At 37.3% G+C, this 27,209-nt stretch overlaps 2 protein-coding genes across 3 annotated transcripts; both read left to right on the top strand.

The window, feature by feature from the left end:
• The first annotated feature begins 7,695 nt into the window (after positions 1 to 7,695).
• On the top strand, positions 7,696 to 13,925 carry ftr83 (finTRIM family, member 83). Of its 2 annotated transcripts, XM_026211802.1 has the most exons (8): positions 7,696 to 8,714; positions 9,090 to 9,185; positions 9,467 to 9,700; positions 9,954 to 10,113; positions 10,290 to 10,346; positions 11,097 to 11,162; positions 12,133 to 12,215; positions 12,988 to 13,123. In XM_026211802.1, exons 1-7 carry the CDS (start codon positions 7,944 to 7,946, stop codon positions 12,189 to 12,191), a joined length of 1,443 nt encoding a protein of 480 aa, XP_026067587.1. In that variant the 5' UTR covers positions 7,696 to 7,943; the 3' UTR covers positions 12,192 to 12,215; positions 12,988 to 13,123. The 2 variants fall into 2 exon arrangements, with proteins under 2 accessions (XP_026067587.1, XP_026067586.1); XM_026211801.1 differs by lacking the exon at positions 12,133 to 12,215 and having other exon boundaries at positions 7,700 to 8,714; positions 12,988 to 13,925.
• A 456-nt stretch (positions 13,926 to 14,381) lies between these two features.
• ruvbl2 (RuvB-like AAA ATPase 2) lies at positions 14,382 to 27,192 on the top strand. The gene is made up of 15 exons (XM_026211800.1): positions 14,382 to 14,483; positions 15,135 to 15,189; positions 15,355 to 15,410; positions 15,524 to 15,665; positions 15,833 to 15,962; positions 20,047 to 20,113; positions 20,713 to 20,819; positions 21,238 to 21,331; positions 21,437 to 21,560; positions 22,684 to 22,778; positions 23,131 to 23,249; positions 25,750 to 25,869; positions 25,959 to 26,088; positions 26,178 to 26,292; positions 26,919 to 27,192. The coding sequence occupies exons 1-15, from the start codon at positions 14,472 to 14,474 to the stop codon at positions 26,942 to 26,944; spliced, it is 1,392 nt and encodes a 463-aa protein (XP_026067585.1). The 5' UTR covers positions 14,382 to 14,471; the 3' UTR covers positions 26,945 to 27,192.
• The last annotated feature ends 17 nt before the right edge of the window (positions 27,193 to 27,209 follow it).

Here is a 27,209-nt window from a genome sequence, read left to right as displayed (position 1 = left end):
TGATATTACTATTTTTTTTTCTGACATTTCCTTCTGTAGCACATCTATTAGGTGTATATTATATGACATATTAAGTTCTTACTGTAAAATGTATTGCATTGAAACTGCCTTTTTTACCATACAAGGGCATGTGGTACTCCACTCACCGCACTAAACAAACAATAGTAACAGTTACTGTGGGGTGAGTTGATCTGAATGTATGAACTAAGGCCAGTTGAACTGGATTGGGTGCTGCAGACTTGAAAATATGTCATGAGTTTGTTTTTCGATGGGTGCGGCAGAAAAAAAAAAGAACGAACAGTATTTTTATTTCAAACGTGTAGAATTTACTAATTTCTAATTTTCTGAATATAGTTTGTACACCGTCATTGCTTTGGCATTGTCTTGTCATACTACTAGATTTATTTGCATTGTTAATTGTCACTAACAATACAAGCACACTTGTATGTCCCAGAAGCAAAAGTTATGTAATTAACTGCAATTAAAATTAATATAAAACTTTAATGACTTAAAAGGATAATTAACCCAAAAATGAAAATTCTGTCATCATTGACTCACACTTATGTTGTTCCAAACCGGACAGACTTCTGTGTTCTGTGGAACAAAACAGTAGACATTTTGAAGAATGTTGGTAACCAATAACAGTTTTGGTGACCTTTGACTTGTATGTTGACATTTTTCAAAACATTTTTTTATTTTTTTTCTATTTTTGACAAACGGTATCTTTAAACTTTTACACATATTAAAACCCATTTTAGGGATACTGAACATTTTGTCAGAAGTTTTTAAACATATCTGTAAAATCTGTCATACATATCTGTCTTTGTTTTCCTTTAGGAGGGTTTGATTGAAGATGGTAGACCCCCACCCAACACCACCTAATGATTTACACCTTGGTCTCAAGTGCTGTATACATTAAGAGTCTCAGAGTTAGTTTCACCTATTTTTCTACTAAATATCCTGTGAATCTGTAGAGGGCAGGGCATGAGTGAACTTCAGCTAAGTTTTCGTAGGATGTGATATGCCATGTGACTTCTGTCACCACCTGCAGACTCACCTGCAGTACTGATGTTATGCAACCAGCAACGTATTAGCTCATGCCAGAGAGGTTCCTTCTGTGACTGTGAAGCTTTTTCTGACTGTTTTTCCTGGAAGTGTTTTGGGTTTTGTGGGAGAAACCAAACTTGTGGTTGAAAGGAAAACCCATGAAATGTGGCTGATTTAATTGTAATTATTGACATATTTTTGTGTATTTCTGCTTTAGCCATTGTCCACCCAGAGCCCAGATGACATCACACTGAAAGAAACCAACACCTATTACATGTTCATTGGTTACAAGTCCTGCCATCAGACCCAGGCACAAATCTTGCATCACTTCATAAATAGTTTCACCTCTCTCCTTAAATGGTCTGCTCTCTGATAAACTAGTTTATCTTCCCCTTTTTCCCAGAGTTGAATAGATAAAGTTACACTGCAAGGTATAGGCTGTGATTACTCATTAACTCAAAAAGCTGTCATGCTAGTTTAGGCCCCTTATTGCAGATCTGATTTAAGTTTTTGCTGTTTTCTCCAGCTGCAGCATGAAGTAATGATTTTAAAATGAAGAAACAGGCCTATTCATGGACTGTCGGCCCTCATATTCTTCTCATGGTCTTCATAGTTCTTAGAGAGGAAATGTTGTAAACCGTACAAAATAAATCAGTTCCTTTAACACAACCTTTATTGTTCTCCACACCCTCATGTTGACCCGGCTGAGTTCACACTGGTTCACAAGGGAGCTTTTTCCAATTGGAGGAGCTGCATACTTGACTAAGCCTTCCAGAGGTTTCATGTTTCCTTGTGTATATTAAGGGTCAGAGGACAAGTCTCATTAAACTACCTGATTAAGGGGTATGTGGCCATTGGAGGGTGACAGAGTAAGTCCAGAGAGTGAGTGTTTATAGGTGCATGTTGTTATTGTAAAAACCAAGGGGTTGCCTCTGTCCCTATGATTGGTCAGTGGATGGAGTGCGTGGAAACAAGGTATTTGCAAACGCTCCCTATGAACAATGGTCACCTTTATGAGTCTTGGTGGCTGAAAGGCAGAGTGAAGTCTATGTTTGTGTGTGTGTGTGTGGGGGGGGGGTTATTTGGCTATTCACCTGGCCTATTGCCAAATAAAATTAAACAGGCTGTGCAGAACGAAATTCTCAAAGAGCACAAAGGAAGACCAGCACTCAAAGGAAAGCATGCAGGGAGCTTCAATACCGTTTAAATGCATTAAAAGCAATATTAATTTGATGATGAATTTGTCACAGCATGATGAATTTGTCTTTACTTGACTCGGAAGGAATGTCTGGATAAGTGAATGTATATTATTAGCACACCATAACTAAAATAATGTCTAAAGCCGAAATATTGCTTTTCTTCTTTTGCTTACTGTAAAATTCTTATCACTATGCTAATACATTAAGAGTCTCAGAGTTAGTTTCACCTATTTTTCTACTAAATATCCTGTGAATCTAATGTACAAAAGTTTTGCGAAATAGTCTGAGTAGGCTGACCGTACAACTCTTTATCAACAAATGAGAGACAAAAGATAAATCGTCAGTCAGTCACTCTATTATTGCGATACACTTACATCTGCACGTTTCCTTACAAATGTGTCACTGTGGCATGACAGGAAGTTTCTGATAGAAAGATCAGGAAAGACCAGATCATAAATACTCTGCATGCAGTACAGTAAACACTGACCACACTACATACCATTTAGTAGTCTCAACCTCAAACGTCATGCCCACAGACCACTGGATAATCATCTGATGCATATGGCACACAAACGTGGAAACACTTCAGGATTGTCGAAGTCACTGGATTGGTTGAATTCTACAGGATTTCTGGGAGACGTGTGTGTAGCGTTCTTTAATGTTCCACCCGGAAACATAACTGCTGTGGCGCCAAACCCCCTCATGAGAGAATGAAAGCCATAGTGTTTACAACTGTGATGACGAGCGTTTATCAGGATCAGTTAAACACTAGAGATTCAAAAGTATGTGAAATATTTAAAGTTCGCGACAGAATCTTTCAAATATGTCAGAGAGTTTTACACACTGGTCTGTTATTGTGGCGACATTTCCACACCCTGAAACGTGACGCTGAACGAAATGAACTGTGATTGGTTGTTTGACATGTCTGTCAAATGGCATCATGGGCGGGCCTTGGCTAATGAATTCCAATTAAAAAAGCTGCCATGAATTCCAGATCTTCAGCCATCAGTCTGAATGTCTGGCTACACTAGACTAACCATTTAGGGTTTTGTTGGCACCTTTAGAACTATGGCTTAACACCACAATATGGCCACTGACACAGATGATCCAGAGTCAGACACATCATTAGATTGGCTGCAGACTCTCATGCACTGACAGGCCAAATGTCCTGCTGAAGTCTGGAAATTCTCTCCAACAGTGGAAACTTTCACCTTTGCAGGCCTATCTTGACTTGCTGTTATCTCCCTTATCACGTCTGGGTGCATTCCTGCCAACATTTTTACTCACGCTGTTGAAACTAACAAGCTGACAGCCATCTTAAGTAAGAATAATCTTGAGTGTTAGTTTGAGATGGGCATACAATAAATGTCCATTTGATTACTTGATTTTAGATACTATCCAATTATGTACAATTTCCAAACAAAAACAACACATAAAATGGAAGTTAGAGTAAAATAATTGTTAAAAAACAATCGGCTTTGGTCAAATAAAAGGGATGACTCAGATTTGTTGAGGAATATGGGGGTGGATTTGCAGTCCCAGTATATGTTCTAATTAGCTTTTCACCACACTGAATGTGAGCCACTGCAAACTCACTTCCACTTCCTGTTTTGCAACAGAGATTCCTGGAGCTTTGTGGACTGTGCCGTACAGAGGATGTATGCTCCAGAGAGATGAGAGAGGCTAATCTAAAACAAACACTTATTTCCATCGTCTTTGAGTAACAGGAATAAACGCCTTTTCTTAGGAAAATGGGTCTGGCATTGCTGAAAGATGTAGCAGCTGCTGTTTCATTTAAAGTTGCTGCTGTAAATATTAAAATGTGCTCAATTTTGTGAGCTTTTTTTCTGCTGTAAACTATCAAAAACATTTGAAATGGTAGTTGGCTTTCACTGCCAGAATGGCTAGATGTGAATCTGTAACTCAGTGAGAATGTGTGTTTATAAAAAAAATTTTCATTGCAATTCTGTCTCAAAGTTTGATATAATATACAAATTTAGTTTGTTTTAATCTACTGATACAACCGTCCCTGTACGGGAAAGTAACATGTTCTACAGGCACTTATTTTGTTATTCAAATTTCTTGTTTAGAGTTATTTTTAGTACATCCACCATCACCCTCAACTTCACCCAGTGTTGTGTTCAGGTTTTATTGAAAAATTAACATACAACAACATAGGCTAGCAATTAAAATAATATAACAGAAAGTGTGTTTGTGCATGTTTTGTCACTTTTTCAGTGTCATAAGAAAACACAGAAAATAAAATATTTTGTGAAAATTTTTAGTAGATAATTTGTTGTAAATGAGATGGTATGAGTTTAACCAGTCTTAACCTGATCAATTGCAAAGCAAATTATTGTAATATATTTTTGTTTTTCTTTTTAAAATTGTATTTGTCTCTTTATGTCTGTATAGAGAGACTCACTTCAGTTGAATTTGGGCATGTATGATAGCAATGTCTGTGGTCAAACCGACAATGTAACAGCTCTCTTCATGCTCCAATCATCTCACTCTCACCTACAGTACTTAGACGCACAATTCAGATATTTGGAGGGTAAAAGGCTCCTACTATAAAACATACTTTCTTATAACTCAAAAGTCTTTCAAGGAGGAAAACATACAAAGTACACTCATCCTCCCTCCAAATAAATTGCACTCCAGTTTTGATGGCGTGTGCCAAAGGTCAATAGTCTCTAAGCACTCATCCATCATGGTAGCTCCTACGCAGAGGAGCACTATTCCCAAGCATGGAGCCCCTAGCACCATTCAGAAACACTCTAACAATGAGATCATGGCTTGCCACCAGGCGTAGTAGTCATAAGACAAGCCTTTTTATTAAAGATAAAAGAAATGCATGTGCAAATGATGCGGCAACGATCATCGTGCCAGGACCACTGCCCACATATCGACGAGGACATGAATGGTTGTTGTCATGGTGTAAAGAACAGAAACTGTTATCTGTTAATAATTGGAATCTTTTCTGGGAGCGTCCTAGGCTGTTTCGCACTGATGGCCTGCACTCCAGCAGAGTCGGAGTGGAGCTGCTCTCTGACAACATCTCCAGGACACTTCGCTCCATATGACTAGTAAGCCAATTCTCAAATAACTATTATGATGAATTTTGTTCTACACACTCTAATGATAGAAGTACTTGCGTTGTACAAAAGACTGTGTCTGTTCCCCGAATAGTGAGGTCAAAATATACATTTAATGTAGGATCTAGAGAAAATCTTAATGTGATTAAACCAGAAAAATGTAAAGTAAATGAACAAAAACTATCTTAAAGTTTGGGCTCATAAATATTAGATCACTCACACCCAAAGCAGTTTTTGTAAATGAAATGATCACAGATAATAGTTTTGATATACTCTGCTTGACTGAAACCTTGCTAAAACAAAATTATTATATTGGTCTAAATGAGTCTACTCCACCAAAATACTACACTAGATTTAATTAAATCACATGGAATCGATCTTACTGATATAGATATCGTGATGTTACAGACCATTTCCTTGAATCGTGCATGTGTATCACTGATATTAAATATATGGCTCAGCATTACCTTCTGAGCAGAACTATTGTTCCAGCCACCAAATACAGATTCGCAAATAACCTGCCTGATTTATCTCAACAGCTATTTGTACCCAAAAATACACATGAACTGGACGAAATGAAAAAGACTAAATAAACTTATCACTGTATCTAAACCAACAACATGTTTATTAGATCCTGTACCTACCAAATTACAGAAAGAGTTGTTACCTTTAGCCTAAGAATTGCTTCTCAATATTATTAACTTGTCGTTATCTTTAGTTCACATCCCAAAACAATTTAACCTGGTGGTTATTAAGCCTCTTAAACCAAAACTAGATCCTAGTGAACTGGCAAATTGTAGGCCTATTTCAAATCTTCAATTTATGTCTAAAATTTTTGAAAAAGTTGTGTCTGCTCAATTGAGCTCCTTCCTGCAAAAAATTTTTATCTGTATGAAGAATTTTATAGGCCCCAGGTTTCAGGCCCCACCATAGCAGAGAAACTGCATTTGTTAAAATTACAAATTACCTGCTTCTTGCATCAGATCAAGGCTGCATCTCATTGCTAGTTTTACTTGATCTTAGTGCTGCGTTCGACACCATAGATCATGAAATACTCATAGATAGGTTACAAAACTATACAGGTATTCAAGGGCAGACTCTAAGATGGTTTAGATCCTACCTGTCTGAGCGCTGCCATTTTGTTTATTTAAATGGGGAGTCATCTAATTTATCACCAGTAAAATATGGAGTGCCACAAGGATCCGTCCTAGGTCCCCTTCTATTTTCAATATACATGTTGCCCCTTGGTAATATTATTAGAAAATAGTTTCCACTGTTATACTGATGATACATTTCAACGAGACCAGATGAAACCTCTAAATTATCTAAGCTAACAGAGTGTGTTAAAAATGTAAAAGATTATATGACCAATAATTTTCTCCTATTAAATTCGGATAAGACAGGGATATTAATTATTGGACCAAAAAACAGTACACAGAATCTTGTAGATTACAATTTACAACTAGACGGATGTACTGTTACTTCTTCTACAGTCAAAAATCTGGGTGTTATATTAGACAGCAACTTGTCTTTTGAAAACCATATTTCTCATGTTACATAAACTGCATTCTTCCATCTTAGAAACATTGCCAAGCTACGAAACATGTTATCTGTTACTGATGCAGAAAAGCTAGTTCATGCATCCATGACCTCTAGATTTAACTATTGTAATGCACTTCTAGGTGGTTGTCCTGCATCTTCTATTAACAAGCTACAGGTAGTCCAAATTGCAGCGGTTACCCTTGAGGAGTCCTTACCAGGTCAAGAAAATATGACCAAATTACCTCTGCACTGGCTACCTATTAAGTTCTGTATCAGTTACAAATTATCATTACTTACCTATAAGGCCCTAAATGGTTTAGCTTCTAGCGTACCTAACAAGCTTTATACCACGTTACAATCCATCACGCTCCCTAAGGTCTCAAAACGTTGGGCTTTTGGTAGTTCCTAAGATAGCAAAGTCCACTAAAGGAGGAAGAGCTTTTTCACATTTGGCTCCCAAATTCTGGAATAGCCTTCCTGAAAATGTTCGGGGTTCAGACACACTCTCTCTGTTTAAATCTAGATTAAAAACGCATCCCTGTTTGGAACAGCACCTACGCTATTTAAGTCTCTATTTGTTTCTCTGTTTTACCACGGAATGTAACTATCATTTACACAAGCTCCAGTCTGGATCCAGAACACCTGAGAAGAGATGATGCTGACCCCTCAGAGGACCTCAGATGATGCTAACCCTGAATTAACAAACAGAACTAACAAATATTGCTAGAAAGTGTGATTGCATCATATAATAATTGCTCTTAATAATGTTCATCATCTGGTTAACTACGTCTTGTATGAATTTTTCTGAAAAATCCTGTCATATGCACACAGACTGACAGTCACCATTTAAAAGCTACTACTAAATATTGTAGAAATGTAATTTTCTGTAAAGTTGCTTTGTAATGATTTGTATCCCAAAAAGGGCTATACAGATAAACTTGAATTGAATTGAAGAGTGCTTGTTCTAGAGTCCCGCAACTCTCAAAACAACTTTATGCCCTACATATCACTCATGCTTCTCTTCTTCCCTGTTATCATTTCCATTGACATCTGATGATACATGTTTCATTTTTTTCACTGTCCTCACCTGTGCCTCAGCCACTCCCCTTTCATTTACTGGTTTCTGCATAACCAGTTTAGCCTCCCTCCCTGTTTACTCTATATAACATTCTGTGGTGGCACTTTAGTCTCACTTTTCCTGTCTCGCACACGAAGGCGCGTTTCCTTTTGTCAGATCTTTTGGGATCTAACCATGTCGCTTGACCAGGACCTCTGTTACCTCTGCAAGGAAGATCTCAGGGACCCTGTTTCCATCCCATGCGGTCACATTTTCTGCTCTGTCTGTATCAAGACCTACTGGGATCATGCAGACAACACTGGACAGTACCTGTGTCCCCAGTGCAGGGTCGCCTACAATAAGAGGCCCAATCCACGCCGCCTTCAGTCCTCACGCCATTCATCTTCATCCCTCAGAAACTCTGACTCTCTCCCACCGGACCCTCCGGCCCCTGACTACAACTATGCGGGACCCCAGGACGTGGGATGTGACATCTGCATCGGGAAGAAGCTCAAAGCTGTCAAGTCTTGTCTGATGTGTCTTGCTTCCTACTGCGAGAAGCACTTGAAGCCCCATTACGAATCATCCACCTTCAAACGACACAAGTTGGTCGATGAGATCGGACACCTTGATCGTCAGATCTGCCCACAGCACCAGAAAGGTCTGGAGCTTTATTGCCGGACGGACCAGATGTGTATCTGCGTGTTGTGTACGGTGAAAGAGCACAAGGGCCACGACATGGTGTCCGCTGAACAGGAAAGGGCGGAAATGCAGGTAAGACTACAAAAAGTGCAGTTGTGATCATATTTTTACCAATGGAAATATTACACTGGTGAATGTGTTATGGCAACAGATTAAATGGTGATAATGACCAGCATAAAAAACAACCTTTCACCTCCTCTATGCAATAGTGCACCTATTCATGCAAAAAATGACATTCTCTGTATGCTGAATATGCTAGATTGAGTATAAAAGTAGCCAACCCCTCTAAAACAAACATGGCCAGTGAGTGCTCTCCACCCAAAAGGAAATGAGAAAACAATCTAAGCTATAGTATTTGTCATCATGTGTAAGTGGTTGTGGTGTGGAAGGATGCTGTACTTATAACATTTCCTTTGTCATGAATTTGTTCTTTTTTATTGTTCAAAGCAACGGTTGGGCGCCACCCAAGCTGAGATCCAGGAAAAGATTCATGATAGAGTGAAGCAAATGGAAGAATTAAAACAAGCTGTGGATGCACTCAAGGTATGTCTGGATGGTAAATATGTCATGTAATAATAAAACAATACATTAACAATAAAAGAAAATAGTAAATTAAATGAGAAAATAATACAAGATCAACATTAATTCTCCGCTAGGCAAGAATATGTTGCATTGACTTATGCTCTGGTCTGACCAATTCTTACTTGGAACGAAGCGGGAATGTTTTCTGAATCGATGTGTGTATAAAATATAAGTTCTGCATTTCCAAGAAAGAAAATGAAGCAGAGTTCAAAATAGAATACTGATTACAATTGCTCTTTCAGAGTTCAGCACAACGGGCTTTGCAGGAGAGTGAAAAGCTGTTTGGTGACATGCTTCATTCCATTGAAAGAATGCAACAGGAAATGACCAAACTCATCTCGACCAATAAGAAGGCTGCACTTAACACTGCTGAAGGCCACATGGAGCGTCTGGGCCAAGAAATTACTGACCTGAAGAGAAGAGACAATGAGCTGACACAACTCTCTCGCACTGAGGACCACATTCATTTCATCCAGGTGACTGAGAAACAGTCTGCTGCACAAAATACACATCCACTCTGCACCAGCAGTGTTGAAATAAACATGTGGGTAGATTTTAGTGGCCCTCAACACAGGATGTATTGTTGGTTTTTCTACTATTTCACAGGTGATGAAAAAACATGCAAAATATTTTTTTACTACTAGAGCCATTAGCATGTGAAAAAATAAGCGTGCAGAGCAATCTATCATTAAAACAATTAGACTAAGATTGTTCTGTATTTTATCGCAGAGTTACCATATGCTGATTGCCCAGACTAATGCTGAGGAGCTGCCCTCTGTTACTGTGAACCCTTACTTCTCCTTTGGCGCTGTTACCAAAACCGTCTCTGAGATGAAACAACATCTAAATGAGTTCAGCAATGAAGAGCTGGTCAAGGTGGCAAAGACAGGTATGGTCCAGTATGACAGATACACTCTTGTATTTAATAGCCACTGTCTTATACCCATTTCGAAATGCTATTTTTGTTCCGTGAGAATGTGGAAATATATCACACTCTCTTGTGTTTATCGTGGTTCTTCTTAACCAGTAAACTGACTTCCTTCATAACTCTCAATTCTCTTCCAGTGAACAAAATGCCATTCTGCCAGCTAGAGGACCGTAAGAAGAAAAGGTCTGCGAAGTGTAAGTTAATGAAAATAGGAACCTCTAGCTGCCCTGCTGTTTGCTTTGTTCAAAATAGCTGGAATTTTGGAATGGTATTTGTCAAAGCAAGCTCCAAGGAATTGTTGGCCTGTTGCTAAGCAACGATCTTAAGAATGACCTCACATTAAAATACATATTTATGAGCTGATCTCTTCTATGAACAGAACACACATTGGGGATGTTTTATTTTGGCCTTCAGTTAAACATACACCACCAATCAGAAGTTATGCTACCTTTCAGAATTCAGAATTATTATTTAAAATAACGTTGTTCTATAAATTTCATCCTGTGATGACAAATGTGATTTTTTCAGCAGCCATTACTTAAGTCTTCAGTACATGATCCTTTAGAAATTATCCTATCATGCTGATTTACTGCTAAAGAAACATTTACTATTAATCTTGAAAACAGTTGTGCTGCTGAATTTTTGTGGTAACTGTGAGGTATATTTTTATATGTATTCTTAAATGAGTAGAAAACCTTTGCTGTCATTTTTGTTACAGCATCCTTGCTTAATAGAAGTATCATTTCTAAAAATAAAAAATAAAACTTTTGAACAGTGGTGTATATATTCTCACCTCTAATGTGAAAGTACCTAAAGTACTATCCAGAAAGTACCTAATGGTCCTTCCTTTTTTTTTGTCAGAAACATAATCTGTTTGTTATGAAAGATCAGATTAAAGTTTGACATCATTGCATGCTTAAAACCTCTCTTTATTGTGTTTCTAGCTGATGAAATTGACATGTACAAGAGTCCCAGCAACACTCCCCGGACAAGGGACGAGTTCCTCCAGTGTAAGTTTGTTTTCATACAAGAATTTCCTTTTTGCCCAAGACCAGAGGGCGTTGTTGTAGAGAAAACATGCACAGGACATAGAGTTCAAGGTCAGCAGAATTCTCACCTCTGCTGATGATTCATTCAAATAGTATATCAATTTTTATTTGTTTTGGAAGCTTGCAGAAAGTCCTCAGAAAGCATGCTGGCATTCATCCTGTAAAACTTTAGTGAAAGTAGTCTAACATCAATCCTTACATACTGAGTTTGTGTCCAAGCATATTGTAAGAATGATCGTAGACTGCTTAGTGAGTGGGTGTATGGGAAAATCATGATAACTGCCATCCAACAACATTTCGTCTTCTCTTCTGAGAGCAGTGTAATCTTCTAGAGGACAAAAACACTCTACATATGCTACTGTTCAACATTTTGGTGTCAAAGAGATATTATTATTATTATTATTATTATTTAGAAATAAATGTTTTTATTCAAGAGATCAAAAGTAACAGTAAAGGAAATGTATTTTCCATTTTTAAAAAAATGATGTTTTTTTTTTACATTCTCTTAATCCAGAAAAAAATTTATCATGGTTTCCACAAAGTTATCAACCTAATAATAACAATAATAAAACTTTCTAATTATAATAAATATTTCTTGAGCACCAAATCAGCATATTAGTATGATCTACGAAGGATCATGTGACACTGAAGAATGGAGTAATGGCTGCAAATAATTCAGCTTTGTCATCAGGAATAAGTTAAATTATAAAATATATATTTTTTAAAGTGGAAAATGTTCATTTGTAATAATATATCACAGTATTGCTGTTATTACAGCTTAAGTGACTTCATTCAAAAACATCTTGCGTACCTGAAACTTCTGAATGGTAGTGTGAGTCAACTAATAATTATGTTAAGATAGGTTGTTTGATAGAATATAGAATAATATAGAGAGTGTCTTAAATGTGTATCGACACTCTCGGCCCTCTAGATGAGAGACGTTCACGCACCTCTGGCAGAAAGCACCTCCAAAAGTCCAACCAGCTCTGAGAGCCAATGTGCAGACTCAAGCAGGTGATTTATCCACATGCATGCTGCACCTTACATCAGGAATTCTGACCTAGGATCAGATTTATACAGTGGTCGAGTGAGCTCAACTCGCTGCAAATAGAAAAAACACCTGCAAGTTAAGAAAACAGCTTCATCAATTTGACAACACTGTCACCTTGATGAAGATGCTTTATTGATTTGATGGTGCTTTTTCTATTTAAAGTGTTTTGTACAGTTGCAGCGCATTGAGCTCTCTTGGCCACTGTAGATTTGCTCCAGTCTGTTCATATTTGGAGACCATAGCAAAACTGTTCCCAGATCAGGAATCCTATAGGAAACCCTAAAATAAATATGCAATAATGTCCGTCTTTTCATATGCATTATTTTTGTTTCTTTTAATAAAACTTAAACACTACAATTGTGGCATGGTTGATCTGTAGACATTGCTTAACATGATTGATGTGACCTTTAATTATTAATTCTATATTTTTTCAATTAATAATATACATATAAAAAGTGTGGTCTTATGTGTCTTAACTTGACCCATGCAAATTGGCATTTTAATGCATACAAAATCAATTGTGGGACTTACTTTATGAGGCCTCAAAGAAAAAAAAAGAAGCTTTTAAAGCACCAAAAGCAGGATATATGTACATGGATCAAGATACTTGCATGCAAAGTGGGCAGAGATTCATTGTCTTCATACCTTCACCTCCCTGTTTGTCTTCACACATTCAAGTACAAGCTTTAATTCACCAATCCTAATCAGCTCTTGTCTATCTTGTTTATTTTCAAGATGCCTGCCAGCTAACTCTGGACCCCAACACAGCATATAAACAGCTCTACCTCTCCAGAAACAATAGGAAAGCAACACTAAAGAAAGACCCTCAGTCTTACAATGACAGCAACCAGAGATTTGACTGCCTGCCCCAGGTCTTGTGCAAAGAGCCGCTTTCAGGAGGTGCCTACTACTGGGAGGTGGAGTGGAGCGGAGAGGGAGCCTCCATTGGTGTGGCTTTTAAAGGCATCAAGAGAACAGGTTACGGAGACTCAGCTCGTATTGGCTACAACCGCAAGTCCTGGAGTCTCTTCTGCTCTGACTCCAGCTACTCAGCTCGACACAACAAAGACCAGGTTGAGATTAACGCACCCTACTCTTCCCGTATCGGGGTGTTTCTGGACTGCGCAGGAGGCACTCTTTCGTTCTACACCGTGTCTGAGTCTATGTCACTTATTCATCAGTTTAAAGCCTCTTTCAGTGAGCCAGTATATCCTGGCTTCTGGGTGTGGTATGAGTCTGCTATTACTATTTGTCAGTTATAAATGGGGGATATGTGGGCATTTCTAGCAGCTTTTTAAAAATGAGTTTTAAATATATTTTAGTTTTTTGTTTTTAATTGAAAGCCTGTACAATGTGAAGCTGATTACAGTTACAGTTTTGTTTAAACTGAAGGTTTTAATCTATAATATAAAGTAATGTGTTTATATATTTTTTTTTCTTTTACAAATTTGCAAAAAATAAAAAAGTTGCAAATAATTATAAGAAATATTTAAATAAGTTTTTAATATTGTGAAGCTGATTTCTAATAACTTTAATGTCATTTTGTGTCCATCTGTGTGATTATCCTTTTAATTAATATGAAGTTTAATCAGGTAAGAATCTTTTTACAGTCTTGATTTATGTGGGTAATTTTATCTGCATTAATAATGACATAATAAAAGTCTCTTTCAAAATTTTTGTTTAATCATTTATTTGACATATTGGACCATTTCGAATTTATGACACACAGAAGATGCCTTCATACAGTAGAGTACAGTTTAAGGTTATGTAAAGATTTTATCCTAATGACAATTTAAGACATATTACAAGAGTGACCTCTGCTGGTTGCAATCAGATCTGACCTATCACACACACACACACACACACACACACACACACACACACACACACACACACACACACACATATATATGTATATATATATATATATATATATATATATATATATATATATATAATCGATCAAATATTACGTTTATTAATCATATACCAATACACCATATCTGCCCTAAATAGTATTGAAAATTACTAATATCACATAGAATTTAGGATGGATAGTATGCATATTGGGAGGCAGGCTTAATTTCTTTCACTCCTTTCTGAGCGATTACGTAAACAGCTAGAGTGTCAATACTTGATACAGATCGCCGGATCGAGGTCACGTGTTCCACACGGACGGATTTCCACTGCGCACCCATACAACCGCCTCACAAGAGAACATGGCGGCGCAGGTAAGTATTATATTCAGAGTTTATTTTAGTATTGTCGACACATATACCATTCTTGCAGGTTGTATACGAAAAAATATATATTTTTGCCACTATTGTGTGCTGCTTGTAGAGCTTTGAAATATTTTGTGAGTAATAGTAAATACGTCGTTGGGCTTTCCGCTTATAGCACATGTGCTTCAATTTATCACAACAGTAATTTAGTTTTATTTCAGATTTTGATGTCCATTCATTAAAATATCTATAATCCAGCTATTCAGAAATTGAGAATTTTCCTAGTTACGTAAATGGCTCTTTAACTAGCCTGAAACCATAGCTTGTGTTTGTTTTATCAATGCGTGTAACTGTTTTTATTGGAAATGTGAAACTCCCCCATGTAAACTGCATTATTAGCGCATTTGCCACAAATTGTCATTATTGTAGTAAAGTTACGCTGTCGTATTTTACTCTACACATTTCTGAGCCATTGCAAAAAGTTCAGCTAACTGCGTTGCGCTTTTGTGTCTCTATGGCAACGTACGCAATAAACGGCTGTTTACTGATCAAATGACATAAAGATGACATTAAAACACAGCTTAATATTTAATTTTCACAATCACATTGTATATAATTGTGCACTTGCATTATATGTACCTTTTTAATTTGTTATGAAAGGTGGCAACCACCAAGGTTCCGGAGGTGCGAGACATCACTCGAATTGAGAGGATTGGTGAGAAGCGAAATAACCCATAATAACTATAAAAAAGCAAGAATTAATAAAGTTTTGTTACCAGAATAGCTTTTTGATCAAGCCAGTTCTGTTTATTCACAGAATGGCTGTGCAAGAACAAGTAAAAATGCTGATAAGTAACATAAATCTGGATTTCTCTCATAGGTGCACACTCTCACATTCGTGGCCTTGGGTTGAATGATGCCTTGGAGCCACGGCAGGTAATGTTCAATGTTTATGATTGATTTACCAGTGACAACACACTTGTCTTTGGCTCAAATAATGTTCACTGCATGTTTAGAACAAAACGAATGATGAACCTCTGTCTCGCCAGGTGTCTCAGGGGATGGTGGGTCAGCTGGCGCCACGAAGGGCAGCTGGCCTGATCCTTGAAATGATTAAAGATGGTCAGATTGCTGGTCGTGCAGTCCTCATCGCCGGCCAACCTGGGACGGGCAAGACTGCTATTGCTATGGGTGAGTTTTTGCATATATTTATCATGATTAATCACATTTGAAATTAGTTAATTTACAAGGTTTATTAAATGCACTTGAGGCACAGAAATGGAATGTGTCAAAAATATATATGTATCAAAATTGCGAAGCTGTTGTAAAATAACCAGTGTGTTGTGTTTATTGTACAGGTATTGCCCAGTCTCTTGGCCCTGACACACCTTTCACTGCTCTGGCTGGGAGTGAGATTTTCTCTCTGGAGATGAGCAAGACCGAAGCTCTGAGCCAGGCCTTCCGCAAAGCCATAGGAGTCAGGATAAAGTGAGTGAGGCCGACTGAAGTTTGAAGCTGCTTAAAGTCTTCATTAAGAAAAAGAACAACCTTCAAACATGTAATGTGCATGTTGTCACTTTGGCATTATGACCAGGGGGGTATTCCAGAAAGCAGGTTATCTGACATACCAGGGTATGTTTAAAAGTAAGTAAGCAGATAAACTCAAATTTCGGTTCCAAAAACGGAGGTAACTTTCAGGGTATGTTAGTAGTCATAGCAACTCACTCTCTGAACTTAACCTGCTCCAGAGCAAGTTATGTTCCGGGGTTTGTTCACTTCAGCGAGCTTTCAATGGCGTGACAGATTATATTACATGCAGTAACGTTATATAATATTACAATATGTAATATAGCCTATTTTATATATAGATATATATGTATGTGTATGTGTGTGTTAATGAGGAAGCGCTAATATAAGTAATAAATAAGGTAATATATTATTCTAATATGATTTTCTTTAATTGGCATATATAAATTATGTAGTAAGAGGTATGTATAAATTATAAAACACTATGACAAGGTAATGTTTAACTTATATATTTTATTGATTACATGTTATATCTCACACATGGAGTGGCATTTTCTATAATGTCTAAATTCTAAATAAACAAAAAACATCTGATATGACTTAATGTATAAATAGCATAAAACAAACAATATAATTCACATTCTCAAGGATTAAAGCTGCAGTAGGGAACTTTTGACGCTCTAGCTGTTAATAAACAGAACTGCTTGCGTCTTGCGGAAGAACATCGTAGCCGGAACTACTTCTCTCTGTTTATGTCTATGAAGAAACACAAAGGTACTGGGTTACTCCGCCGCGGTACCCCCGAAGCAATCTAAAATAGTCCGAATATAAACACTTATTATAGGTGCACCCTAGTGATTCAGGACAAGCCAAAAACACGGTTTGGAAAATGGATTCATGGTGTACTCGCTTATTATGTTCATTTTTCTACATTTTGAACACAAACAAAGTTACGGACCGCAGCTCTGATTGGTTGTTTTTTACCGGGAGCACATGACTTTCTGCAAATGGCAATAGGACCACTGGGAGGAGCCAGAGGAGCTAGATTTTTTTTTCACAGATTATCTGTCTCATATTCTACTGTCAGGAAATAATGACAGGTTTAATAAATATGTAAAAAAAATATTTTTTTACAAAAGTTCCCTACAGCACCTTTAAATGGAAAAAAATAATAATTGCACAGCCATCAGTTAGGTGGCGATATGCACTAAGCATGTAAACAACTAATGAACAAAAGAAGAAAGAAAGAAACAGCTTGGCGCGCTTTTTATTAGTGATGGGAAGTTCGATTCTTTTCCGCGAACCGGTTCTTTCGGACGGTTCGATTCAATAAACCGGTTGAAAAAAACGGTTCATCGGTTCTTTCACGCTCGACGTAATGACGTCATTGGCGATGACGTAATGGCGTCACGTCTATCAAACATTCAAATATATAAAGTCAGTAATCATAACTTTAGTCAGTTAAAACCTCATAATCATGAAAAGTTTACATTTGATTTTTGCAACAACACCTAAATACAGTAACAGCAATAATGTGCATATGAGGATTTAAGTCTTGAAGATATAAAGTAAATAAATTAGGTGTCATCAGCGCAGAAACCATGATCCACTTACTAAACATAATCCATTGCGATGTATTTGTTATTAAATGAACTTACGTTTTGCCAGATTGCCCTTCATCCAAGCCCTCGAAATACCCGCGCTCATAACATTACTAGTACAGAATCAGAATCAATCACCAAAAGAATCCCTTCGGTTCAGAGACATGCTGTGAGTCAGTTGGCTTCACGCTGAATCGCGCATGCGCAGTATCATCAGTTCATCGTTCTCAATTCGGACGCGTCCGACAGAAACAATTCTCGGTTGAGTGTACTGATGATCCGAAAACAGATGCAACCAGTTCTTGACTCGAGAACGAGAATCGCTCTAACCGGCACGTGCTGCAGTTTAGTGTCATCAGCTGCTCTACTCGTGTTCATGTTCTGTTTACTACAAACTCAATTTGTGAATGTCATCATTAACTATAAATACAGTACAGATATCTCATAAATCATCCCTTATTCCTATTAAACATAAGAGTCTTTAGAGTCTTAATTATTGTCCAACTTCCCTGAAAACCCATTTGTCCTATACATTATATACAATATACAGATTGGAAACATTAATCTAAAAAAAAAATCAAAATAAAATATAGTTATTTTATCACACTTTCCGATGTTTAACAAAATACTTACAAAATTACACGCATGCGCAATATCATCAGTTCATCGGTTCTCAATTCGGACGCGTCCGACAGAAACGATTCTCGGTTGAGTGTACTGGTGATCCGAAAACCGAAGCAACCGGTTCTTGACTCGAGAACAAGAACTGCTCCAGCAGTGGGCGTGTTTGTTCATTATCAGGCTCGGCTCGGTGTTCATCTTCAGTTCGGTCTTCACAGCATTTCATTCAGTGTACTGTTTGAGTAAATGGATTACCCCGGGATATTGGTTTATTCTGACTCACAGAGAGTGTCAGTCACTTTAAAAAAGTTAACAGCTTAAGTAATTTGTGGATTTATGCTTATTGGAGACGTGAACCGTTTCAAACGATTCAGTTCGATTTGGTGAACTGGTTCAACCGGTTCACTAAGAAGAACCGGTTAAATTGAACGATTCGTTCACGAATCGGCCATCACTACTTTTTATTAGCGTTCGTTTCTATAGTGACTCGTCGATTCATGCTTCTGTTGAGATTGTCGAGTCTTAACCAGGAACATACTCTGAGTTGAAAGAACTAACTCCTGGACGCGATTTTGGATAAAAGTGCTTGAAATTGCGATTGCATTGGCTTTCTTATTATTTGTTTTATTACTGAATAACTAAGAATGTGACTAGATCCGATGTGTCTTGCGAAATCCGACTGGTCTCTCGAGAATCCTTGCAAAACTATTTGCAGTGTTTACACAAGGGCTGCAAGATTAAAGATGACGATCTCTATTCAAATACCCACATGATTTTATTCCTGAATGGCAACGATTCAGCTATGTCTATTATGACTGTTTCACATCTCGAGTGTCAGTGAAGAGTGAGAAGCACGTTTTGTTACTGCCCATGTAAATGAATGAGCAGCAACACACGGTCTTTTCAACCACACATCATTATTTCTGTGTTACAGACATTTAGATAACAGAAGTACTGTCTCGGATAAATGTTTACAGTATGGGTATAAACATTTATTCTCTCTACAGTAGCGATCAAAACGAAAGTAGAGCAACATCCTCTTCCGCCACGAGGTGGCGACAATTGCCCGTTTTGAAAAAGTATTTGTCATTGAATCGTTCATTCAAAAGATTATAATGGAGAAACAGGTCTTTATGAATTGAGCCACTGACGACGACTCAATTTAATTCTTTTTTTTTTTTTAATTTTGTTCATAATAAGAGTGAGAGTGCAATGAGAGTGCATATAATATATATATATATATATATATATATATATATATATATATATACACACACACACACACACACACACACATATATATATATATATATATATATATATATATATATATATATATATATATATATATATATATGTGTGAAGCATTCAAAGCATTTTTTCTTATTTTATAATTTATATACTGTCTCTGGAGAATCTGCATGCTAGTGTTCGTGTGTTTTGGTCAAGGAGATTTTCAAACCGATTTCTGCTGCAGGCTTTAACGTTTGTTACAAGAAACATTTATTTGGTTATGTATATTTTGCATTGCTATATGCAATATACAAATCGGCGGTTTTTAATAACACAATAACATATGATTTAAAAAATGAAAAATGCAAGTGTGTGTGTAAACGTAATTTACCACAGTGTAAAGTGCTGGAAATACTTGAAAATTCACCTTGAAAGTGGTGAAAAACAGTTCTTGAATTTGAATTTGGAAAAGGTGTAAGTATCTTGTATGACATATTAAAGAAGGGGATAGTAAGCTGTCTTGGATATTAATGGATATTAAATAGTTTACTGATTATGGATGACATGTTGTGTGTTTGTTTGTTTGGCAGAGAGGAGACCGAGATCATTGAAGGAGAGGTGGTAGAGATTCAGATCGACAGACCTGCTACAGGAACTGTAAGTCTCTGCTCTTCATAGACCAGTTTTACTGAATTATCTTCTCTGTTTTGATAACATTGTTCTTATGGCACCAGACTCATCATCTGTTAATATTAATTAATATAAATTTCATCATCTTTTTTTAACCTCCAAAAAATAAAGACTAACAAAATGTTGTCTGTAGTGGCAGCTGTAGTTTACAGGTTAATGTTGACTGAGTGAAACCTTTTCTTTAAAGAATACGTGGAAGCATAATTGATATTTTTATTCCATTAAAAACAAGAATTGTCAGTTTTGATTTCATTTTTATTTTAACATTTGATGTACCTTCAGAAGCTAAAGTAATTGAGAATTTCATCACACAAAATACTTTCCTGAACACGCTCTAATTCAATGCTTTTATTTGGCTGGAAGGCGTTATTAAAGATATTTATCATTCTTTAGTGGGAATTTAATTAACTTTCTGTTATGAAAGTGAGAAATACATTTTGATCTGCGTTGATAAGTTGAACGTAGGACTCCGATCCCAAAATAGTGCTCCGTGTGAAGCTAGGAGATGTCCCTAAGTGAACTCAGACTTGAATCATTTTTTTTTTCCTTTCTGTATTTGTATTAAGGGTGCAAAAGTTGGGAAGCTCACACTGAAGACAACAGAGATGGAAACCATCTATGATCTGGGGACCAAGATGATTGAGAGCCTCAGTAAAGAGAGAGTACAAGCTGGGTGGGTAGATAATAAAGCTGAAATTTGTGATGCTCTTTTGTGTATAAAATGCATTAATCAGACTGGACTGCCACCCAGCTTCTCCCACTAATTGTGTTAATAGTGTGTTTAACAACTGAACTGAATTACTTGAGCTTGGATGAGATATGAACTCTAGTAATAAGCCCTTGAGTTGTATTATTGTTATTATTAATTTTCAACATATAATGTTGAGAAAAGATTATTCATTAAGAATGATGTATTTGCTTTATGGTAAGTTTGTAGTGTGTATATAATCCATTTACACATTCATACACACAGTGAGATGGCTATATGAGATGAGTGCATATAAGTCATAAAACTGCTTAAGGCAAACCACATTTATGTTTTCCACTGCTTATATCCTTAAAGGATGACACACATTTTTCATATTCTGCAGAGATGTGATCACCATCGATAAAGCCACAGGGAAGATTAGCAAACTGGGACGCTCATTTACTCGAGCAAGAGATTACGACGCCATGGGCGCACAGGTACACATTCTCTCTTCCTCTGTGATATGAATCCATCAGTCAATGACAACTTTTCCCTGAGAGTTTTTTTTTTTTTTGATACACAATTTTTGTTGTTTATTTCAGACACAGTTTGTGCAATGTCCGGAGGGAGAACTGCAGAAACGGAAGGAGGTTGTTCACACTGTCTCTCTTCACGAAATTGATGTTATTAACAGCCGCACTCAGGGATTCCTGGCCTTATTTTCAGGTTTGTCATACTTTTTAAAACTGGATAATAACATGCTCAGTGGAGCTAATCAGGGATGGAAATGAACTTTTTTTGTCCACCGGCCACTGTGGCTGTTGGATTTCAAAATCTACCAGGCAGTCAATGTTTTTACCAGCTGCTTTCTTGTTTTTAACCGACAACGTGTAACTGCATGTGACAATTAATACTACAAGATCTACAATACTCAAGCAGTTTATTTAATCTAAAGTCTCAATGAAATACTGACATTTTCTCTTTCAGTGATGCTCAAAAATGCTGCCTATCTTATAGATTTTGAAACAGCCGAATCTTGCTGAAGTAGCTCATTCTCTCAGCTCCGTAGCCCAACCAGATGATACACTGCACAAACATTTTTGCAGTATTCTAAACAGTTTTCGTACGCATTAATAATGTTGTACTTAATTCCAAAGGAAAGGATTCACCAGTATAAGTGTTTTTTTGTTTTGTTTTTTGGGGTTGAGATAACTGTTGGGAAAAGTCCCCTGTCCAACACTGTATCACTGAAAGAAATCTCGGCTCGCAAACTTTTACGCCGTCGACAAACAAACGCGTGGTGTTTTTAATACATCATTTTTACACGTCTCGTCACGCCAGAGCTGTCAAACATGTGTAGCGATACGATTGTTTCTACCAACAAAAATGAACAGCTTAACAACGTGCTAACCACAGAGCTAACTTCTGAAAAAGTACTTGAAGACTGGAAATAAAATGCATCCCCCGGACAGCAGTTATTAGAAACACAACCGATAATACTGTTTGTTAATTTGCTTATAATGCCGATAAACACAAACGGTCCATATAATTTAAAATGTCGCAGAATGCTGGAGGAGAATGAACTTACTGGGGTCTGACAGAGACGTGACAGTATTTTTTTTGTCCACCGGCCAGGTGAAACAGTATGCTATTTTTATTTACCCACCACGGTGGCCGGTAGGTGAAGTGAGTTTACCCGTCACAACACAAAATCACCCGTATTTGGCTGGTGGTGAGTGCTAATTGCCATCCCTGAAACTTATCCTTGATTGGTCTTTCCGAATGAAAATAAATATCTGTAGATGTTTGTGTGTTTGCTGATGTTGATGTTTGATTGTCTGTGCTGCAGGTGACACTGGAGAGATTAAGTCAGAGGTTCGAGAGCAGATCAATGCTAAGGTGTCTGAATGGAGAGAGGAAGGCAAAGCTGAGATCATTCCTGGGGTAAGCAGGCCAGTCAAATAAGACCCTTGAATTGTTCAATCGAGAGGATACAGGGTTACTTTTTTTTTTGAAAATTATAATCAAATGGTTTACTTACTAAATGTTAATTAAAAAAAGGCTTTTCTGAGGCTGTATGCCACAAGATTTTAAACTGACAAACACGATGTTGTAATCAAGAAACAAACTTTTTATTTGTGTATTCTACCATGAATACCCTGCATTATTAACTTGCCATCTTATATGCGTCATGTTTTTTCAAATAGGCTTATTGCATTTCACATAGCCTGTGGCATCATACAATGGAGATATTTTATGTCTGCAATGGAAATGTTAAGCTTTTTTGTTCTTGCAGGTTCTCTTCATAGATGAGGTCCATATGTTGGACATAGAATGCTTTTCATTCCTGAATCGAGCTCTTGAGAGTGATCTATCACCTGTACTCATCATGGCCACTAACCGAGGCATCACCCGGTATACACAAACACCACATCAACAACTACCATTGAAGTGCCCCATTACTGGTTATGAAAGGTTCATATTTTGGTTTTGGGACTCTCCAACAAAAGGTTGAGATTCATGCAAGGTCAAAAAAACTATTTGATAGTCTTATTATGAGCATTTATTTTTTACCATATTTTCTCCACAATTCCCAAGCAATTTGCTCATTTTATCATGCCTGTAATCCTGATAAAGCAGCATTTGTGAGCTCGGTGTTACTTTGTGAACAGCCATAACTGGGGAAACAGCTACTTTTACCACTCCAAAAATGACTCCTAGTGAGCAAATCCGTTCAGACCAAAGCCAAAATCGAATGATGTTTTTACACAGCAAACATGCAGAGCTGCAAATGTGAACTGTTATACAGTATTGTTCAAAATAATAGCAGTACAATGTGACTAACCAGAATAATCAAGGTTTTTAGTATATTTTTTATTGCTACGTGGCAAACAAGTTACCAGTAGGTTCAGTAGATTCTCAGAAAACAAATGAGACCCAGCATTCATGATATGCACGCTCTTAAGGCTGTGCAATTGGGCAATTAGTTGAAAGGGGTGTGTTCAAAAAAATAGCAGTGTCTACCTTTGACTGTACAAACTCAAAACTATTTTGTACAAACATTTTTTTTTTCTGGGATTTAGCAATCCTGTGAATCACTAAACTAATATTTAGTTGTATGACCACAGTTTTTTAAAACTGCTTGACATCTGTGTGGCATGGAGTCAACCAACTTGTGGCACCTCTCAGCTGTTATTCCACTCCATGATTCTTCAACAACATTCCACAATTCATTCACATTTCTTGGTTTTGCTTCAGAAACAGCATTTTTGATATCACCCCACAAGTTCTCAATTGGATTAAGGTCTGGAGATTGGGCTGGCCACTCCATAACATTAATTTTGTTGGTTTGGAACCAAGACTTTGCCCGTTTACTAGTGTGTTTTGGGTCATTGTCTTGTTGAAACAACCATTTCAAGGGCATGTCCTCTACAGCATAGGGCAACATGACCTCTTCAAGTATTTTAACATATGCAAACTGATCCATGATCCCTGGTATGCGATAAATAGGCCCAACACCATAGTAGGAGAAACATGCCCATATCATGATGCTTGCACCTCCATGCTTCACTGTCTTCACTGTGTACTGTGGCTTGAATTCAGAGTTTGGGGGTCGTCTCACAAACTGCCTGTGGCCCTTGGACCCAAAAAGAACAATTTTACTCTCATCAGTCCACAAAATGTTCCTCCATTTCTCTTTAGGCCAGTTGATGTGTTCTTTGGCAAATTGTAACCTCTTCTGCACATGCCTTTTTTTTAACAGAGGGACTTTGCGGGGGATTCTTGAAAATAGATTAGCTTCACACAGACGTCTTCTAACTGTCACAGTACTTACAGGTAACTCCAGACTGTCTTTGATCATCCTGGAGGTGATCATTGGCTGAGCCTTTGCCATTCTGGTTATTCTTCTATCCATTTTGATGGTTGTCTTCCGTTTTCTTCCACGTCTCTCTGGTTTTGCTCTCCATTTTAAGGCATTGGAGATCATTTTAGCTGAACAGCCTATCATTTTTTGCACCTCTTTATAGGTTTTCCCCTCTCTAATCAACTTTTTAATCAAAGTACGCTGTTCTTCTGAACAATGTCTTGAACGACCCATTTTCCTCAGCTTTCAAATGCATGTTCAACAAGTGTTGGCTTCATCCTTAAATAGGGGCCACCTGATTCACACCTGTTTCTTCACAAAATTGATGACCTCAGTGATTGAATGCCACACTGCTATTTTTTTGAACACACCCCTTTCAACTAATTCAACTAATTGCCCAATTGCACAGCCTTAAGAGCGTGCATATCATGAATGCTGGGTCTCATTTGTTTTCTGAGAATCTACTGAACCTACTGGTAACTTGTTTGCCACGTAGCAATAAAAAAAATATACGAAAAACCTTGATTATTCTGGTTAGTCACATTGTACTGCTATTATTTTGAACAATACTGTATATATTTTATGTGGGAAGCCCCACCGTACATAGAATATAAGTCTGTGGGAAACAGTGTCGCTGTAGCAGAAAAAAATAGATTTACCCTCGCAGTGCAGAGCACTGCGTCTTCTTGACACGATGTTGTCCTCAAGAATCCACTACAGTGTTTGAGGGAGGGGTGTAAAGTTTACAAATGTCTGCGCATGCAACAAGTGGGAGGGCAATATGTTAATGTGTCATGTTGACGCCAACATAAAACCAGTTTGAATTCGTTTTAAAAACAACTTGTTTAAATGATTCAGAATCAACTCTTTCTATTGAGAGACAATAACTTTATACACAGTGCACTTTCAGATTTAAAACGTTTTCATTCACAGTTGTGTTACACACTGCATGAAAGGTAATTTTCAAAAATCCTTAACAGGGGCACTTTAATGCATCAGCTACTTTTAACTGTGGATCCTTTCTCATCCACTGTTGTTGCATTTTTACAGTATTAGAGGCACTAATTACCAGAGTCCTCATGGTATTCCTATAGACCTGCTTGACCGTCTGCTGATCATTGCAACCTCTCCCTACACTGAGAAAGAGACCAGACAGATCCTGAAGATTCGGTGAGCATTTTCAACGTTAAATAATGTGCAGCATTGTGAGTTTTTTTTTGTCACTTCTCACCATACATTCATGTGTGTTTGTGTTCCAGCTGTGAGGAGGAAGATGTCGAGCTGAGTGAGGAGGCACACACAGTTTTAACACGTATCGGACTCGAGACTTCACTCCGTTATGCCATTCAGCTCATCAGTACTGCAGGCCTGGTGTGCCGCAAACGCCGGGTAATGCCAACACACGTATCGTGGCCAGTGCTGTTAGAAATTACAACCAGAAGCTTTTTGGTCTGACCGTGGTTGTACATTTCTCACAGGGCACTGAAGTCCAAGTGGAGGATATTAAGAGGGTCTACTCTCTCTTCCTGGATGAGTCCAGATCCTCACAGTACATGAAAGAGTACCAGGACTCCTTCCTCTTCAATGAAACACGTGAGATTCATCTTTGATTTTCATGCCCCTGATTCCCTGGGGGTCTTACAGCATACATCATATTTCATGCCCACATGTCATCTTTACAATGCCTTTATTTTTCCAGCAAGCACATGCTTTAATAGTATATTTAAAGATGTACATTATACAAAAAGTACATAAGTGATTTTTAGTTTTAGTGTTATTGGATTAGACAAGCAGTGTTTGAAGATATATATAGTCCAACAGCACTGGGGCTTTTCATGGCACTTGTCTATGTTTGTGGCAGACATACTGTTTCCTTGTTGCATTGCACAACTGATCCTGCTTTGCCTTTTTGGAACTATTTTTATTTGCAGAGCCACAAAAACACACATTTTATCTCAAAAATTAGCATTTTATATCTAAAGTATATGTTACTTTATATATTATTATCTAACTTTTTATTCAAATGTTTTTATTTTATTTATATGTAGTATAAGAGCATTATTACACTTGCAGTCTTGCCGTGGTACAAAATTGTAGCTTTGCTGCTTCAGCCAAATTACTGCTACATACAAATAAACAAGTGTGAGTGTGATATTGCTTATTAAAATTAAGGTTTTAAAATGATTTACAACATCTTCCTCTTCTGTTTCTTTCTTCAGAATCCTGTCAGATGGACACCTTATAATAAACACTGTGAAGAGGTGTCTCCATTCATTACTCCTGTGAAGTCCATTTACTCTTATGACCTCGTCCCTTAGAAGTGTTCAGGCAAATGAGTGTGTTCATGCACTCAAGCTTTTCTGTCAACTTTTCTTTATTTGCTACTTTTATTGGTAGATTTTATGTTTTGCATTGAATAAAAAAATAATTTCTTCTTGTTTTGCTGTATAACATGGCAATGAAAAGATGAAATAAAAATATTTGATAATGAAATTATGCCGATTTTAAAG

The sequence above is a fragment of the Carassius auratus genome, chromosome 30 (genome assembly GCF_003368295.1).
Source record: "Carassius auratus strain Wakin chromosome 30, ASM336829v1, whole genome shotgun sequence".
Classification (NCBI taxonomy): Eukaryota; Metazoa; Chordata; class Actinopteri; order Cypriniformes; family Cyprinidae; genus Carassius; species Carassius auratus.
The sequence above is the reverse complement of the archived record's forward strand: the minus strand, read 5'-3'. Positions and strand labels throughout refer to the sequence as shown.

What these genes read in the sequence shown, in the direction of transcription:
- ftr83 (XM_026211801.1), top strand. Translation starts at nt 7,944, where the DNA reads ATGTTTCATTTTTTTCACTGTCCTCACCTGTGCCTCAGCCACTCCCCT. An exon ending in GGTCAAGGTGGCAAAGACAG is followed by an intron (nt 10,114 to 10,289) that starts GTATGGTCCAGT and finishes ATTCTCTTCCAG; the next exon opens with TGAACAAAATGCCATTCTGC. An exon ending in AAGGGACGAGTTCCTCCAGT is followed by an intron (nt 11,163 to 12,987) that starts GTAAGTTTGTTT and finishes TTTATTTTCAAG; the next exon opens with ATGCCTGCCAGCTAACTCTG.
- ruvbl2 (XM_026211800.1), top strand. An exon ending in GCCATAGGAGTCAGGATAAA is followed by an intron (nt 15,963 to 20,046) that starts GTGAGTGAGGCC and finishes TTTGTTTGGCAG; the next exon opens with AGAGGAGACCGAGATCATTG. An exon ending in AAGCTGAGATCATTCCTGGG is followed by an intron (nt 22,779 to 23,130) that starts GTAAGCAGGCCA and finishes TTGTTCTTGCAG; the next exon opens with GTTCTCTTCATAGATGAGGT.